At 39.9% G+C, this 18,126-nt stretch overlaps 1 protein-coding gene across 4 annotated transcripts in view; it reads left to right on the top strand.

Annotated features, from left to right (window-relative positions):
- The first annotated feature begins 5,392 nt into the window (after positions 1 to 5,392).
- Positions 5,393 to 18,126, top strand: part of RTCA (RNA 3'-terminal phosphate cyclase) — a 29,097-nt gene continuing 16,363 nt past the window's right edge. Inside the window, exons 1-7 of one of the 4 annotated variants that reach the window (XM_041750630.1) lie at positions 5,394 to 5,619; positions 5,721 to 5,821; positions 7,792 to 7,935; positions 11,357 to 11,480; positions 14,857 to 14,915; positions 16,521 to 16,662; positions 17,233 to 17,357. In XM_041750630.1, the coding sequence (XP_041606564.1) occupies positions 5,575 to 5,619; positions 5,721 to 5,821; positions 7,792 to 7,935; positions 11,357 to 11,480; positions 14,857 to 14,915; positions 16,521 to 16,662; positions 17,233 to 17,357 (740 nt within the window). In that variant the 5' untranslated portion in view covers positions 5,394 to 5,574. Of the gene's footprint in view, positions 5,620 to 5,720; positions 5,822 to 7,776; positions 7,936 to 11,356; positions 11,481 to 14,856; positions 14,916 to 16,520; positions 16,663 to 17,232; positions 17,358 to 18,126 lie in introns of those variants that run through there. The other 3 variants (XM_041750629.1, XM_041750632.1, XM_041750631.1) reach the window with 3 other exon arrangements.

Genomic DNA, 18,126 nt, shown 5'->3' with positions numbered 1-18,126 from the left:
GAAACTTCCAGGATGACATTTGCCTGGTTCTTGCCTTCTATATGGGAATTAAAATCTCAACAGATGTCTAAAGAATTAGGGATCCTTGGGTGGCTCAGTGGATTAGCCCCGCGTTTGGCCTAGGGCCTGATTCTGGAGACCCGGGATCGAGTCCCACATCAGGGTCCCTGCATGGAGCCTGCTTCTTTCTCCCTCTGCCTCTCTCTCTCTCTGTGTCTCTCATGAATAAATAATTCTTAAAAAAATCAGCCTTTATTCTTTTTTAATAGTATTATTATTTTTTTTATTTAAAGATTTTATTTATTTATTTCAGAGAGGGAGTGAGCCCAAGCAGGGGAAAGGGCAGAGGGAGAGGGGAAAGCAGGCTCCCCCCGGAGCAGGGAGTGCAGTGCAGGAGCTCAGTCCCAGGACCCCGGAGGTCAAGGTGGGCTCTTAACTGACTTAGCCACTCAGGCGCCCCCACCCCCAATAGTGATATTCAATGAAAACAACTTCTTTTGAAGTACTGGTTTCATTGCATTCCCTAGATTCTGATAAGTAGAGCTTTCATTTTGGGTACTTAAACAATTTTCTATTAGCATTTCTTCTTTTACCTATGGTTTATTTACAGGTGTTTGTAAATTTCCAAATACATATGTTTTCTGCTTGTTTTGCTTCTCTTTTTTGGAATGAATTTCTAACAAAATTGCATTTTTTTTAAAAGATTTTATTTATTTATTCATGAGAGACACAGAGAGGCAGAGACACAGGCAGAGGGAGAAGCAGGCTCCATGCAGGGAGCCCGATGTGGGGCTCTCTCCCAGGTCCCCAGGACCACACCCCGGGCTGAAGGCGGAGCTAAACCGCTGAGCCACCCGGGCTGCCCCAAAATTGCATTTTGGTTAGAGAATGCCACCTATATGATACATATTCTTTGGACATTGTTTAGATTTGCTTTATAACTTAGTCATTTTTTATAAATGTTTCATGAGTCCTTTAAGAAAATATGTCATCTATAACAACTGGTTGAAGAATATCTATATATGGAAATAATATGTACATAATATATCATTGCCATTAAATCAAGCTTATTTGTTGTTTTGTGCAAATCATCCTATTGGGCAGCATGGGTGGCTCAGTGGTTTAGTGCCTGCCTGCAGCCCAGGGCTGATCCTAGAGACCTGGGATTGAATCCCATGTGGGGCTCCCTGCGTGGAGCCTGCTTATCCCTCTGCCTGTGTCTCTGCCTGTCTCTCATGAATAAGTAAGTAAGCACAATTTTTAAAAAATCATCCTTATCTTAACTAAATTTTCTCCTGCTGAATCTAGGGCATACAAAGTTTTGAATACTTAGATTTTCCTGGTGAATTCAACTTTCTATAGTGACTGTTTTTGACAATGATAATGCTTTTTGTATTAAAGTATAATTTATCGTTGAGATACCTATATCAGCTTTCTTTTGAAAGTTGGTGTTTATTTGGTGCCTCTTTTCCATCTTTTTATTTTCAGCTTCTCATGATCTTTCATATTTTAAGTGCAGCTCTTGTAAATAGAATATTCTTTAAAAGAACCAATCTCTGGCTTTCAACCAGAAAATTACTTTATAGTTTCACTTTTATTAGTTGTATTTGTGAGCTTATCTCTACTTTCTTGCTTTAGTGCGTTCTTTATCCTGCTTTTTTATGCCAACCCAATTTTTCTTTTTTAAAAATTGAAGTGTATTTTCCCTAGTTCATTTTCCCTTTCAGCTGGTTTAGAAGTTATACACAATTGTTACTTTATTGGTTACTCTTTTTTTTAAATTTTTTTTTATTGGTTACTCTTGAGATTTTAGCTTGCATGCTTATCTTTTTTTTTTTTTAAGATTTTATTTATTTATTTGAGAGAGAGAGCACTGGAGTGCATGAGGGGGAGAATGGGAGAAGGACAGAGGGAGAGGGACAAGCAAACTCCTCACCAAGCAGGCAGGGAGCCAGTCCCAGGACCCTGAGATCATGACTTGAACCTAAGGCAAGATGCTTAATTGACTGAGGCACCCAGGCACCCCACTTGCATACTTATTTTAAAGTCTTAAATCAATTTATGTTTTAACCCTATGCCCAAAGGAGACCTGAGAATTCTTTAACTTTAGTCATCCACCTCTTGACTTACACTCTTTTGTTGTCTAGTGTTATTTTACAAAATGTTATTTTAGATAAACTGACATGTTTACAATTTATTTGTTTCTTTTTTCTTCTTACATATTAGACTTTCCCTCTGAGGTAATTTTTCTTTCTGAAGTACATCCTCTACAAAGTATCTTTTTTAAAAAAAAAAAAGATTTTTTATATTTATTCATCCAGGATCACACCCTGGGCTGAAGGTGGCTCTAAACCACTGAGCCACTGGACTGCCCCTCTACAAAGTATCTTAAACTCAGTTTCTGTGTATCTTTATTTAATTCTCAATTTTTAAAGATAATTTTGCTGGGGACCCAATTCTGTATTGATGGTTATTTTCTGTCAGCATTCTGAATCTATGAATCTTTTTTTTTCTAAGATTTTATTTATTTATTTGGTAGAGAGAGAAGAGCACAAGCAGGGGGAGTGGCAGGCAGAGGGAGAGGGAGAAGCAGGCTTCCCACCAAACAGGGAGCTGGATGCGTGACTCCATCCTGGTACTCTGCAATCACCAGCTAGGTGGAAGGCACATCCTCAACCAATGAGCCACTCAGGACCCCCCTTTTTAAAAAAGAAAAAGATTTTACTTCTTTATTCATGAGAGACACACAGAAAGAGGTAGAGACTTAGGCAGAGGGAGAAGCAGGCTCCCTGTGGGGAGGAAGTCAGGACCCTGGGATCAGGCCCTGAGCCAAAGGCAGACAGACGCTCAACCACTGAGCCACCCAGGTGCCCCTGTTGTCCTTTTTTAAAATGTAAGTTCTATGCCCAACATGGGGCTTGAACTCATGACCCTGAGATCAAGAGTCCCATGCTCTACCCATTGAGTCAGCCAGGCATCCCAACCCATTGTCTTTTCTTTTTTTTTTTTATTTATGATAGTCACAGAGAGAGAGAGAGGCAGAGACATAGGCAGAGGGAGAAGCAGGCTCCATGCACCGGGAGCCCGACGTGGGATTTGATCCTGGGTCTCCAGGATCGCGCCCTGAGCCAAAGGCAGGCGCTAAACCGCTGCGCCACCCAGGGATCCCCCCATTGTCTTTTCTACTTCCATTGTTCTGTTGAAGAATTTGTGGTCAGCCTAAATGTCTTTTCCTTGTAGATAATTACAAAGACCTAGCATCTAACCCAACTCTACCACTTATTATGTCACCTTAGCATGTCACTTTGATTCCCTAGGTCTCAATTCCTCCTCATTGGTTAAATGGATACAATAACCCCGACCTCACAGCTTTGTGGTGAACATTAACACAGAAAGTGTCTATGAAAGCATTATATAAGTGCTTATTATTTACTGTTGCATAGCTAGTCTCTCCATTATCTTACCATTTTGCTCACTTCCCCCTCCCACTGGAAGTAGTTAGAATGAGGTGAACTGATCAGAGGCAGGATTTCATAGCAAATTTAGAAATGAAGGCCAAGTTTCCTGAGAAGGTTAAGTTTCTACAATAGGACTAAGATGTCAAACAGAAGTAGAGCTTTACTATTCCATCCCCACTGCTGCTTCCTTCCTTCAAATTCTTATTATCTTTTGGGGTGCTGAGATGTCTCCGTTGTTAAGCGTCCAACCCTTGATTTGGCTTGGGTCATGATCTCAGGGTTGAGTGATCTATCAGTCGAGACCCCATAACAGGGTTTGCACTCAGCAGGGAGTCTGCTTGGGATTCTCTCACTTCCCCTGCTCATGTGCATGCAAGCACACACACTCTCAAATCTTAAAAAAAATTTTTTTTTGGTTATCTCTAGCATAGATTATTGCACCATTTCCATTTTTCTCTTCAGGTTCTTAGCCCTATTTACCCTCCACATATTGTCAAAGCCAACATCCTAAAATACAAATATGACCACTTTCTTGATTAATGAATCTCGCAGCTCATCCTTCATATTGCAATGTCCCAGATTTGGTTAAATATATAGAGTATGTGTTCCCAGAATGTATCTTGTCACAAAAGTGGTAGAACAGTCTCTTAGTATTAGTTGTGGTAAAACAACCACTTAGGATTAGGAAACAATGGTATTTACATCAGATCATCCAGGTTCATGTCGTGGTCTTCTAGTTATCTGTGTGGATTTGTAGCAAATCGTTTAACATATGCAGCTGTAAAATGGAGGTAAAAATTGTTAAGCACTTCAACAGGTTGTGAATGCATGCAGTGCATGGCACCCAAGTAGATGCTCAATAGATATGGTCTGTTAACTGTTGTGGTTTATCATATGCTATTTCTGTGCCCTTCGACTTAGATTAGTATATGTTAAATATTGTTTGTATTGCTATTCAGGAAAACATTGTAATTGATTACTTCTCAGTGTCTCAAATACCCCTTCAGTAAGTTCATGGTAGAAGCTGCCTTACTCTTCTTTGCTTACCTAGAGGCTTGCATGTTATGCGATACTCAATTATGGTAGCAATTGAGCCGCAAGCAGAATCCAGAAGCCTGCCATGGTCTTAGGTGAATGATGGTGGTCGCATTATCATGAACTCGCCCTCACTTTGGACAAGGTAAAATAACTTTGATTTTTTAAAAAGATTTTATTTATTCATCCATGAGACAGAGACACACAGAGAGAGGCAGAGAAACAGGCAGAGGGAGAAGTAGGCTCCATGCAGGGAGTCCGACGTGGGACTCGATCCCGGGACTCCAGGATCACGCCCTGGGCCGAAGGCAGATGCTCAGCCGCTGAACCCCCAAGATGTCCCGGTTTTTGGTTTTTTAGAACATTATATTACTGATTCTGATCTGCCCTTTCCCACCCATCCCCAAATAAATTGTGTTTCACAAGAGAAAAAGAATACTATTAGTTCTACTGCTACTATTACTGTACACACACACACCCTTGTGAGCAATGAGAGGCTCACGGGTACCGAGGGGCAGCCTGCAGAGAAAGCAAGCCCGACCAGAGAGATGGCGGTCGGTTTATTGCAGGATCCAGACCTTTCTTGCATCTGCAGCTCTGGACACGTCAGGATCCTTGAGAAAACAGAAACACACGTTTGTAGAAGCCTGCGAGACAGCTGGAGAATCCACTTAGAGTTGGAACGTAGGGTTTCTCCACGCCGCATGTTTTCCAGCGACAAGTTCCCTTACGTGCCCCGGGGACCCCCTTCCCCAGGCCGCCCCCCATCTCCCGCGAGCGTCGGATCGGACGCAATTTTCCCGGCACCGCGTCTTTAAGCACAGCTGGGTCCGCACGCGCACGCGCACGCGCACGCGCACTGCCGCCGGCCGGGGCGATGCGGGTTCCCAGCGCTGAGCGTCCGGGTTGGTTTCCGCTGCTTCCGGTTTTCCGGGCGCCGGCGCAGCCGCCGAGTTTCCGCCGCATCCGGCGGCCCCCAGCGGGGACGGACGCGTCGGAGCTGTGGGGCCGGGGCGAGCGTCTCTTCCTTCCACTCCGGCCGAGGCTTTGTCGCTGCGGGCCGGGCCCCAGGGCGCCCGCGATGGCGGGGCAGCGGGTGGAGGTGGACGGCGGGATCATGGAGGGGGTGAGTGAGCGGCCCGGTGGCGCTGCAGGACTCTGCTAGGGAGGCGTGCGTCCCTGTCTGACGCTGTCTTCTCCCTCTTCTCGCACCCGCACCCTTGGCAGGGCGGCCAGATCCTGAGGGTGTCTACAGCCCTGAGCTGCCTCCTGGGCCTCCCCTTGAGGGTACAGAAGATCCGAGCCGGCCGCAGCACGCCGGGCCTGAGGTGAATCGGGGCGCTGGGGGTGGGGACGGGGCATGGGGGACGGGGGTGGGGCTCGCTGAAGGCGGGGACCGGCTGCGTGCTTGGGGCCTGCGGTTGGGGTCGCGCTGTGTGGCGGGGGCATTGAGAGCCGGGGTGGTGATGCTTGCAGGATCTCGGCCCCAAGGTTGAGGGATCTGAAGCCGGGCCCAGAGCCCCGGGGGACCAAGCTCCTGCCCGGGCCGTTAGCGGTAGTCGGGGCTGTGCGGCCTTGAAGGCCTCGAGGGGCAAGTTGAGAAAACAGACCTGCGTGTTTTTTTTTTTTTTTTAAAGATTTCATTTATTTATTCATGAGAGACACACAGAGAGAGGCAGAGACACAGGCAGAGGGAGAAGCAGGCTCCATCCAGGGAGCCCGACGTGGGACTCGATCCTGCGTTTCCAGGATCACGCCTTGGGCCAAAGGCGGCGCTAAACCGCTGAGCTACCCGTGCTGCCAAGACCCACGTTTTTTCTAGAGTTTCTCTTAGAGTTCTCTGTCTTCCTGATGAGCTGTCCCTTAAAATGTTTTCTCACGTCATTGGGCATTCCAAGTACCTGGAGAGGTTGCGGCAGCGAGTGAGATGGATCCGGGCAAAACGCCGCTTTTTTAACCAGTGTATTCTCTGCCGCTGCGCCTTTTAGAATCATAGCTCAAGAAGGGATCCTGAAAAAAAAAAAAAAAGAAGGGATACTGAGAGGTGTTATTCTAGCTTTCATTCAGACCTCTAAGATGTTAGGAGTACAATCAGAATTACCAGTTGTGGACGGGTAAAGACGTTGACACTTGACCTTGTTTCTTCTGTCTGGGAAGCTAGGCGTGTCACTAGCTAAGGTCCAGGTATTTGTGCCTGTTATCAGGGGACCCAGGTTGAAGCCAAACTGATTCCTTTGGACATTGTAATAGATCAGCAATCTCTTCGTCTTTTATTTTATCCACATCCCATTTTGGAGTCATTAAAAGGCAATTATTGATGTTTGTGAACATTAATTACCTTAGTCACAGCAGTTTTTTGCAGCAGTTTCACCAATAGGAAAATCCAGTTCATTAAGGCTGTTTTAGGTACTTCATTAGTTTGCCAGAGCTGCCATAACAAAATGCCATAGACTGGGTGGCCTAAGCAACAAATTTATTTTCTCATTGTTCTGAAACCTGCAGGTCCAAGATCAAGGTGCTGGCAGGGTTGGTTTCCTCTTAGTGCCATTCGGGAAAATTCTTTCCGGGTTTCTCCTTGGCTTGGAGATGGCCTCTCCCTTGCTGCCACTTCACATGGTCATCCTTCTGTGCATGTGTACCCCTGATGTCTCTGTATGTCCGAATCTCCTCTTTTTGTAAAGACACCACAGAGAATGGATTAGGGCTTACCCTAACTGCTTCTTTTTTTTTTTTTTTTTAATATTCTATTTTTAAGGAATCTATACCCACCATGGGGATTGAATTTACAACCCCAAGATCATGGGTCCCATGTTCTACTGGTAGAGGCAGCCAGCTGTCCCCTGTCTCTTTTTAACTTAATCACCTCTTTAAAAGCCCTAACTCTAAATACAGTCACATTCTGAGGTACTAGGGGTTAGGGCTTCAACATAAGAATTTTAGAGGAATGCAATCAGCCCGTAACAGGTACATCATTCAATGACATGTAAGTGAGATTGGTAGCATTGGGATAGTTTTTTTCAGTTTTCCTCTTTGCATACTTCTCATTTGCAACAATGCATCATTGTAGGTGTTTTTAGCTAAAGTAAGTGGTTTGGAAAGAACGCTCAAAGTAGTACCTCTAAGCAGGTAGTCGAGGTACATAAAAACCCAAAAGAAGCTCTGATACTGAAGATATAGCACTTGTTGTGGTTGGACCTTGCTCTTTTCTTGCCATTGCAGTTTTATAAATGGGTCATAAAGTAATGGGGATATAGGCAGTCTGAATGCACACGTTTTGATGCAGTATTATGACCTGAAGGCCTCAACATTTATCTGGACTGGAAATGATTCGAGATTTGTGTGATGGGCAACTGGAGGGGGCAGAAATCGGCTCAACGGAAATAATATTTACACCAGAGAAGATTAAAGGTGGAATCCACACAGCAGATACCAAGACAGCAGGGTATGTGTCACTTACGTTCCATGTAAGTATGGGCTTTAGAGTAAGGGTTCGGGTACTGGTACTATCATTACTAGACAAGTGGCTTAACCTCTTTGGGCTTTAGTTTCCTCACTTTTAAAATGGAAATGAAACACTAATCTTTCTGGGATAGAGATTATGTAGTTTTGGGGATCTAATTGCTTATCAATTATAGCTATCTAGAATTTTGTGTATAGTATAGTGCATTTGTTTTTTTTTTTATTATGAAAACAGTATTGGAAAATGATGAAATCTAAACTCTAGTAAGAGTAGGTAGTTTTTGCATTGTATGTAGCATATTTAATTCTTAGCTTGCAGCTGATTATGGGCCATATTCTACTTTTAGTCTAGGTATTTTGTTGTCTTTTTTTTTTTTTTTTTTTTTTACTATTCTTTTTTTTTTTTTTTTTAATTTTATTTTATTTATGATAGGCACACAGTGAGAGAGAGAGAGGCAGAGACACAGGCAGAGGGAGAAGCAGGCTCCACGCACCGGGAGCCCGATGTGGGATTCGATCCCGGGTCTCCAGGATCGCGCCCTGGGCCAAAGGCAGGCGCCAAACCGCTGCGCCACCCAGGGATCCCATTTTGTTGTCTTTTAATAGATGATTATGCTATCCTGTTTAGAAATGGTTAGATAAGATCTTGGGGCTTTTCCTCCCTTTGGAAAATGGATATTTAACAATTAAATTGAGACTTTATCCTTTTCCAAGAATTCTTCCTTTTGTTGATAACACATGTGAGTACTTTTTGTGTTTTCTGGGTTATTTGGCTGATTGCTATTGTAAACCATATTGTTTTTACCAAAATCTTATCCATTTACTAGGAAATTTGATAAAATAACCTAGTAATGTAAATCTGGTGCCAGTTTGTTTCCGAAACTTTTTAAATAGATTTTTATTATTTTAGTTTATGAAAATGTTGAGTGGGGTGCTGGATTATGAAAATGTTGAGTGGGGTGCTGGATGTCTCAGTTGGTTAAGTGTCTGCCATTCCCTCAGGTCATGGTCCTGGGATCCTGGGATCCAGCCTGCTCAGCAGGGAGTCTGATTCACCTTCTCCCTCTGCCCCTCCCCCCTGCTCTTGCTCTCTTGCTCTCTCTCTCAAATAAATAAAATCTTTTTTTTTTTTTTTTTAAAGGTAATGTTTAGTGGTAATTGAGACTTGAGTGATGCTATGAGTAGACCTCTGAAAAGGGGCTTGCTACTAGGCCTAAAGTGAGGTTTGCCAAGTGAGAACTTTCGAGGGGATTAAAGAATTTTGAGGTATCTTTGTAGTCAGTACATTATTTGGGGTATTCTTCTGTACTAAAAGGGGGGAAGTTATAATTAACCAACTATCTAAAAATTGAAACAATAGAATTTTGAAGTTACAAGAGAGAAAATAGAAACCATGTATTTCCAATCCTTCCTCCACTTTGTGAATGAGAGAATAAAGACCTAACATCCTGGGTCAAGTGATTTACCTAACATCATGGAGTCAAGGACAGAATTAGATTAGAATGTAGGGTTTATGGCTTCTAATCCACTAGACTGTATGGGAAATGAATTTAAAGTTGCGAATGCAGCTCTATTCAGGAGACTAAGCCAAGCTTTTTCCCAGCAAGAGAACATACCTTACTTATTCACATTCTAACATTTGTATCCTTAACTATGATTATAGTACCATGTGTTTTCTTAGATGTCTACCTTTGTTTTTGCAATTTCTTACTCTACTAAAATTAAGATTTTCTTTTTTTTTTTTTTTAAGATTTAATTTCTTTATTTGACAGAAAGAGAGAGCACAAACAGGGAAGTGGCAGGCAGAGGGAGGGAGAGGCAGACTCCCCTCTGAGCACAGAGCACAACATGGGGCTCGATCCCAGAACCCTGGGATCATGACCTGAGCTGAAGGCAGACTGACTGAGCCACCCAGGCACCCCTCTTTTCTTTTTTTTTTTAAGTTTGTTTGTTTATTTATTTAATTTATGAGAGACCCAGAGAGAGCATACAAGTGAGCAGTGGGGAGGGGCAGGGGGAGAGGGAGAGGCAGGCTCCCCAGTGAGCAGGGAGCCCAACTCAGGGCTCCATCCCAGGACCCTGGGATCATGATCTGAGCCAAAGGTAGATGCTTAACCAGTTGAACCATCCAGGTGCCCCTAAGGTCTTTTTTACTGTTCTTACAGTCTGATTTTATTTGGGGCAGTGGGAGAACACTTTAAATGTTGGGTTCCTCAGAGGAAATAAACACTGAGTTTAGTAGTTTTTACCTTATGGTTTACTGTAAACTGAACATTTCCGAGTTTTTTCACTTGCTCCTCACTTGCTTGATTCCTTAAGAACAGGGATTATATTGTATATGTTTTCTCTTATACTACCTAACACTTTATGCAGTCTGTAAATGTTTAGTAAATTAATGAAATGCATTATCAGTGATAGACTGTTTATTTCAACACATATACATTGCTACCATGAGAATGTTAATTGAAGGTCTCTCTTGGTATTATAGGCTATGTCAAATCTATATTACAATCTGTATATGAATGCAACAGCTTACTTAGAAAATCTGACCAAGTGTTTCATTTTATAAAATACTTCATATTCTAGAATTATTTCTCATAGTTTCTCACATTATTTTACTCCAATGACCAAACAGAGATAAGTTACAGATTATTTCCAAGTAAAATATTCAGCTATCAGTCTGTAAAATACTATTTTATCAGATTATAAACTCCATGATAGTAAGCACTGTATCTTAACTTGATACAATGCCTTGAACAATGCCTGTGCCTGGTAAAGATTCAGATGTAATTATTTAAGTATTTCTAAACTTTGACTTCTGTGTATATAACTATCTGTTATTGTACAAAAAGTTAATACAATTTAATTGATTCTATTTTCTATGCTATATTTTTAGACTTTGACAGTATTAAATACATTTTCATAAATTGCACTCTCAGAAATCCTTTTATAAAAACTTAAGAATAATTTTATTTTTTAAAAATTCTTTTTTTTACTTCTTTGTGAGTTAAAGATCACAGAACTAATGTATTGAATTCAAACTTAGATTTGCTGATCATTTAAGGCTAGTTCCTTCTATTATGGAAATTCTGTCTTTCTTTAAGATTCTGGATTTTCTTAGTTAGGTGGGGTGGTTTTTTTTTTTTTTTTTTTCTTAAAGTAAGCACTTCTTCCAGTGTGGGGCTCAACCTCATGACCCCCAGATCAAGAGTTGCATGCTCTACTAACAGAGCTAGTCAGGTGTGGTCCCCCTTTTTAATGGGGTGTTTTTAAACTTTAGACTTGAGGATATATACCTGTTTTCCCAGTTGTCTATGCCTCAGCTGATGGTGATGTGTAGTAATACCATGTTCTTGAGACTTTAAAAAGAAAATGCAGCTAACCCTGTTTTGCCTTCTCTTTAGGAGTGTGTGCCTCTTGATGCAGGTCTCAATGCCCTGTGTTCTCTTTGCTGCTTCTCCATCAGAACTACGTTTAAAAGGTGGAACGAATGCTGAAATGGCACCACAAATTGATTACACAGCCATGGTAAGGGCTTTTGCTGTTGTTGATGAACTAAGATGACCTCATATATTCTTCTGAATCTCCATTCTCTATTTAATATACTCTGAGTTGTTTGTGTACATACCTGTTTATTTCTTTGTGGTGTCTAGTTCTGTTGTGGGAGAGGGTAAGGGATTGTGTTTACTTTTAGATTTTGTGTTGTATTTTGAACAGTGTTCATAGTGAATTATTTTAAAACCTCAAGTATAATTTTTACAGAAATTATATTACTTCCATAAATCAGTAATTTATAAATATCAGAATTATGATTTGGAAGAAAAAATTAGAGAATTAAACATTGTGTCTGATAAGAGTTGGTGAGGATGTTGAGAAATTGGAACCCTTGCATACTGTTAGTAGAAATGCAAAATGGTGCAGCCACTAAGGAAGACTGAAGATTCCTCAAAAACTTAAAAATAAAACTACCATATAATCCAGAAATCCTCTTTTGAGTATTTACCCAAAAGGATTGAAATCAGGGTCTTGAAGAGATATTAGCATTCCCATGTTCATTGCAGTACTATTCATAATAGTCAAGGTGGGAAAACAATCTAAATGTCTGTTGATGAATGGATAAAGAAAATGGAGCATATACATACAGTGGAATACTATTCAGCCTTAAAAAAGACATTGTAGGGTGCCAGAGTGGCTCTGTTTAAGCGTCTACGTTAGACTCAGGTCGTGATCCTGGGGTCCTGCTTCTCCCTCTGCCTCTCTATGTCATAAATAAATACATACATACATCATACATACATACATAAATACATACTTAAAAAAAAGACATTCTAGAATATTTGACAATATGAATGAACCTTGAGGACATTATGCTAAGTGAAATAACCAGTCACATGAAGACAAGTACTAGTTTAATTCCACTTTTATGAAATATTTAAAGTAATCAAATCCATAGACTCAAAGAGTAGGATGGGGTAGAGGGAAGGGGGAATAAAGAGTTATTAATCAACAGGCATAAAATTTCAGTTAGGCAAGATGAGTAAGCTGTAGAGGTCTGTACAACATTTACATATAGTCAACAGTATATTATGCACTTAAAATTTTGTTAAAAAGGTAGAGCTCATGTTAAGTGTTCTTTTTTTTAAAAGATTTTATTTATTTATTCATGAGCAACACAGAGAGAGAGGGAGAGGCAGAAACACAGGCAGAGGGAGAAGCAGGCTCCTTGCAGGGAGCCCGATGTGGGACTCGATCCCAGGTCTCCAGGATCACGCCCTGGGGCTGTAGGCAGCGCTAAATCGCTGCGCCACTGGGGCTGCCCAAGTGTTCTTTTCTCAACAAAGATAAAATTTAAAAAATTTAAGTACCATATTTTGACTGTAAATTTTGAAAATGATTAAGTGTGCTTATACAGTTAGTAGGAGAGAAAAATGGTGTCTTTTTTTTTCCTCCAAGTTTTTTATGGTTTAATTATAGCAAAATTCATCTTTTTTTTTTAAATTTTTTTTTTTAAATTTTTATTTATTTATGATAGGCACACAGTGAGAGAGAGAGGCAGAGACATAGGCAGAGGGAGAAGCAGGCTCCATGCACCGGGAGCCCGATGTGGGATTCGATCCCGAGTCTCCAGGATCGCGCCCTGGGCCAAAGGCAGGCGCCAAACCGCTGCGCCACCCAGGGATCCCCAAAATTCATCTTTTTAGTGTACAGTCCCATGATTTTTGACACATAGTTGCAAGCCAGCCACCACCATCAAGATACAGAATTACTGTAAAAAAATTCCCTTGCACTCTATGTAGTCAGTCCCATGCCCTGGCCCTCGGCAACTACTGCTCTGTCTTGTATAATAGTTCTTGCCTTTTTTCTCTGAATGCCACATAAAGGAATAATATTGTATGCAGCTTTCTGTGTCTTTTATTTTTTTCCACTTACCATAATATGTTTGAGATTCATCTCTGTGACTTGTTTTAGCAATAAAAGCTAAGTAGTATTCTATTATATGGACATCCCAGTATGTTAAGCCATTCATCTGTTTGAAGGACATTTGGGCTGTTTCCAGTTTTTGGCAATATGGAAATGTCACTATTAACATTTATTTACAGGTTTTTTACGTGAACATAAGTTTTCATTTCTTTTGGATAAGTTCAAGGAGAGGGATTGCTGGTAATAGTAAGTATATATCTAACATTATGGCATACTGCCAGATTGTTTTGGTATCCAATGTGGCTGCATTGTTTTGCATTTTCACCAGCTCTGTATATAGTTTTAGCTATTCTGTATCTCTCCAGCACTTGATATTTAATTTTTTACCATTTTAATACATAGTATAATCTTTTTAAAAAAATTCTTTTTAGAGGGAGAGCTTGGTGGGGGTGGGGAGGGGCAGAAGGAGAGGGAGAGAGAATCTTAAGCATGTTCACACCTCACACCCAGCATGGAGCTTAACAGATGGCTTGATCTCACAACCTTGAGAATGTGACCTGATCCAAAATCAAGAGTTGGATGCTCAACCAACTGAGCCACCCAGGGTCAGTACAGTCTTTTAAAATCTACTTTGATAGGATTTGTAATGAAACTTAGTCTCAGGAAATGAACCTAATTAAATATTACAGACTGCAGCAAAAGATAAATGTTAAAGGTATTTGAGCAGAGCATTTATATAGTAATCATTACATAATATATAATTACATAAAAATGAAAACTTAGAGAATGGTTGAATAAGTTATTATGCTAGAATGTTATGCAGTTATTTAAATATAGTTTAGAAAGACTTTTAGGATGTCAGGAAAAATGCTTCTGTTTATAACATTAGATGGAAAAAATGAGGGTAAACATTGTATGTGCAGTGAGAATTCAATGTATAAAAGAATTGAGAAGGCAGAGATGCCTAGTTGGCTCAGTTAGTTGAAAGTCCAAATCTTGATTTTGGCTCAGATCATGATTTCAGGATCATGGGACTGAGCCCCATGTTGGGCTCCATGCTGTGCATGGAGCCTGCTTGGGATTCTCTCCCTCTCCTTCTGTCCTTTCCCTACTGATGTTCTCTCTCTCTCTCTCTCAAGTAAATAAAACTTTAAAAAATTGAGAAGGCAGAATGGAATGCTGTTCACTAATATCCTCTAATTTCTTATGCGTTATATTACTGAAAGGTTAGGATATATTATTGTGTGGAGTAAAATAACCACTAAGATCAAGTATCCTGAGTTCTGACATTTTTTTTTATTAGACAGCCCTGATTAATTAAATGTTAAACTTTTAGTTTACATATCGGTTATTTTATTTGAAAAACAGAACTAGCCTACACATTTTTACGTACTAGCTCAGTGCAGAGCACTTTTGTTTAATAAATATGCTTGTTGAATCACTGAATATTTATGGTTAAAGTAACAATAAACTGATGTTTCAGGTTTTCAAGCCAATTGTGGAAAAATTTGGTTTCCAATTTAATTGTGACATTAAGATGAGGTAAGTTACTTATTTGTTAACCCTTTGGCCCTCTATTTGCACTTAAAATAGTGGGGAATTAGACCTTAGAGAATTATTCTGGAACCTACTACTTCTTGTAATAATTAGAAAATAATTGTAGGAAATACAATTTATAGGAAATAATTATGCTTTGTGCTTAAAAACAGTAAGTGGCAGGGGCATGGGATCTTAAAAGCAGATAGAAATGCTATTTGCTTGTTTTTAGGGAGAAATATTTTTAAGAGAATTGCTACACTGAGGGGACCTTCATATCGAGTGTTATCCATGCTCAGCACAGATGGAGTACTTTCTCTGTGCACACAACTGGACTAGGCACTACAGGGTCATAAAAGGGATTCTCCTCTACAGTGCATGCAGAATTATTTTCCTAAGAAACACATTGGATATTCAGATTATTTCTCTTCAAGCCTTCCCTTCTGTCACATGATAACAAGGCCAGATTTCTTGGTGTGGCATTTAAGTGTGCTGCAATCCTGTTCCAGTTTACCTTTCTAGCATCAGTCCCTGCCCTTGTCCCCATGCATTCTAACGTGTTTACTTGCTCTTTAACCGTACTTTGTGCCTCTGGGCTTTCATTTCTTTATGTTTTTACTCCCCTGCTTTCTTAAAAACTGGAAATCCTATATTTTTTCAAAATGTAACTAGTAATTTCTTTTATTTTTTAATTAAAAAAATTTTTTTTGTGACTTATAATTTCTTGTGTGAATTGTCCATGGGTATATCTCAATTGGAATTCATATTTGCATCTCTCTTGTAGTCTTTTTTACAGTCTGATGTCTTCTAGTAGGTTGCTTATAGAGCCATCTCTTGATTGGATGGGGAGCTCCTTGTGGATAGGAGCACTGTTACTCTCATCTTTATGTTCCCAGCATCTTCCATAAAACAAATGACGATATTGGAGTTAAAATTTTGTTAGAAAAAAAAATTTTTTGTTAGTGTCCAGTTACTTAAATATTCATCATATATTTACTGAGTACCTCCTACTTACCAGACATTGTTTTAGGGCGCTGCAATATAGCAGGAACAAAATAGACAAAGTTCTGCTATCAAGGAGCTTAAATTCAAAAACAGCACTGTCAAAAAGAACTTTCTGCATTGAGGGAAATGCCCCCTGTCTGTCCAATATAGTAGTCACTAGCCACACATGACTACTGAGCATTTGAAATGTGGCCAGTGTGATTGGGGAGCTGAGTTTTAATTTTTCTTTTTTAAATTTATTTATGATAGTCACACAGAGAGAGAGAGAGAGAGAGAGGCAGAGACACACGCAGAGGGAGAAGCAGGCTCCATGCACCGGGAACCCAACGTGGGATTCGATCCCGGGTCTCCAGGATCGCGCCCTGGGCCAAAGGCAGGCGCCAAACCGCTGCGCCACCCAGGGATCCCCGGGGAGCTGAGTTTTAAATTAAATTTAAATTTAAATAGTCACATGTAGTTTGTGATTACCATATTGGACACTATTACTTAGAAATTTGGAACATGAATTATATGTTTGGATATCATTCACAGGTTATTTTATTGTAAATGTTTAGCTTTATTTTTGTTACAATCAGTTTATGTGAGTATTTGTCATACTTTTTATAGAGGCTACTACCCAAAAGGGGGTGGTGAAGTGATTGTTCGAATGTCACCAGTTAAACAGTTGAACCCAATCAATTTAACTGACCGTGGTTCTGTGACTAAGATATATGGAAGAGCTTTTGTTGCTGGTGTTTTACCATTTAAAGTAAGTTGTCTGGAAGTTTATGTGGGTCTTGGTATTATGTCATCAAAATTTTGAAATTATTAAAAGCACTTAATTTTTTTAAGATCTTATTTTTAAATTCGCTCTGTGCTCAATATGGAGCTAGAACTTAAAACCCCGAGATCAAGAGTTGCATGCTCCACTCCATGGGATGCCTGGGTGACTCAATTGGTTAAACATCTGCCTTTGGCTCAGGTCTTGATCTCAGCATCTTGGGATTAAGCCCTGTAGCATCAGGCTCTCTGCTCAGAGGGAAATCTCTTTCTCCTCCTCCATCTGTTCTCTCTCAAGTAAATAAATAAAATCTTAAAAAGAAAAAAAAAGAGTTGCATGCTCTACCAATTGAGCCAGCTAGGTACCCCTAAAGCACTTAATTTTTTAATATTTTCATTAAAAATTTTTTGTAAACATTTATGCTCTTTACTCTTGAAAATCTAGTTTTTATATAATGCATGTAAAAGTTACTAATTATGTTTCTTTGAAGGCTTGAAAACAATTGTCAAAATAATTATTAACTTATTTTATTCTTATTTTTCTGTCTTGCCAAAATAGGTAGCAAAAGATATGGCAGCGGCAGCTGTAAGATGCATCAGAAAGGAGATTAGGGATCTGTATGTTAACATCCAGCCTGTTCAGGAACCTAAAGACCAAGCCTTTGGCAATGGGAATGGAATAATGTGAGACAATACACTTTTTCCTGGATACTGATTGAGAGCTCTGAAATAATTATTCTGTTTGAATTAAAGATTTGTGGTTTTTTTAAGTATTAAACAGTTCTAAAAATGCATATTTTTAAGGACATTCCTACCTAAAACAACAGTATGATGAATTAAAATGATTATTTTATTCTGAATTTTTTTCCTAAGGATGGTTTGCTTTTTCTTACATTGTAAGAGTCTTTTCAGTCTTAAGCTAATCAGAAGTTAGCCTTTGAAGCTGATCCTGAGAGAAATATTTCCAGTTGTTTTTCTGTACCTCAACTGTGAAGTCCATTTACATGTAAATATTAGATAGGCAAAGGTCTATTTAGAAAAGAATTACATTAATTTAATTAGGAATTACTGATTTAAATATAAAAATGCTTGGGGTGCCTGGGTGGCTCAATCAGTTAAGCATCTGCCTTCAGCTCAGGTCTTGATCTTGAGGTCCTGAAATCGAATCCCGTGTCAGGCTCCATGCTCAGTGGGGAGTCTGCTTCTCTTTCTCCCTCTGTCTCTCCTCCTGCTCATGCTCTTCACCCATGCTCTCTCTCTCTCAAATAAATAAATTTAAAAAAAAAAGCTGAAAAAATATAAAATGCTTCAATTGATCTTTTGAAGTATGAGAGTATCTCTTGTGGATAAAAAGCCTCGTTTTCAGAATTTCTATTAAAGGGTTTAAATGCATGTTCATTTGCTAATACTACCTAAAAACTGTAAAACAAAACCGAACATTTCTGTAGAAAGA

This window comes from Vulpes lagopus, chromosome 3 (assembly GCF_018345385.1).
Source record: "Vulpes lagopus strain Blue_001 chromosome 3, ASM1834538v1, whole genome shotgun sequence".
Lineage (NCBI taxonomy): Eukaryota > Metazoa > Chordata > Mammalia > Carnivora > Canidae > Vulpes > Vulpes lagopus.
Note: the sequence above shows the minus strand (reverse complement) of the source record. Positions and strands in the feature narration are given on the sequence as shown.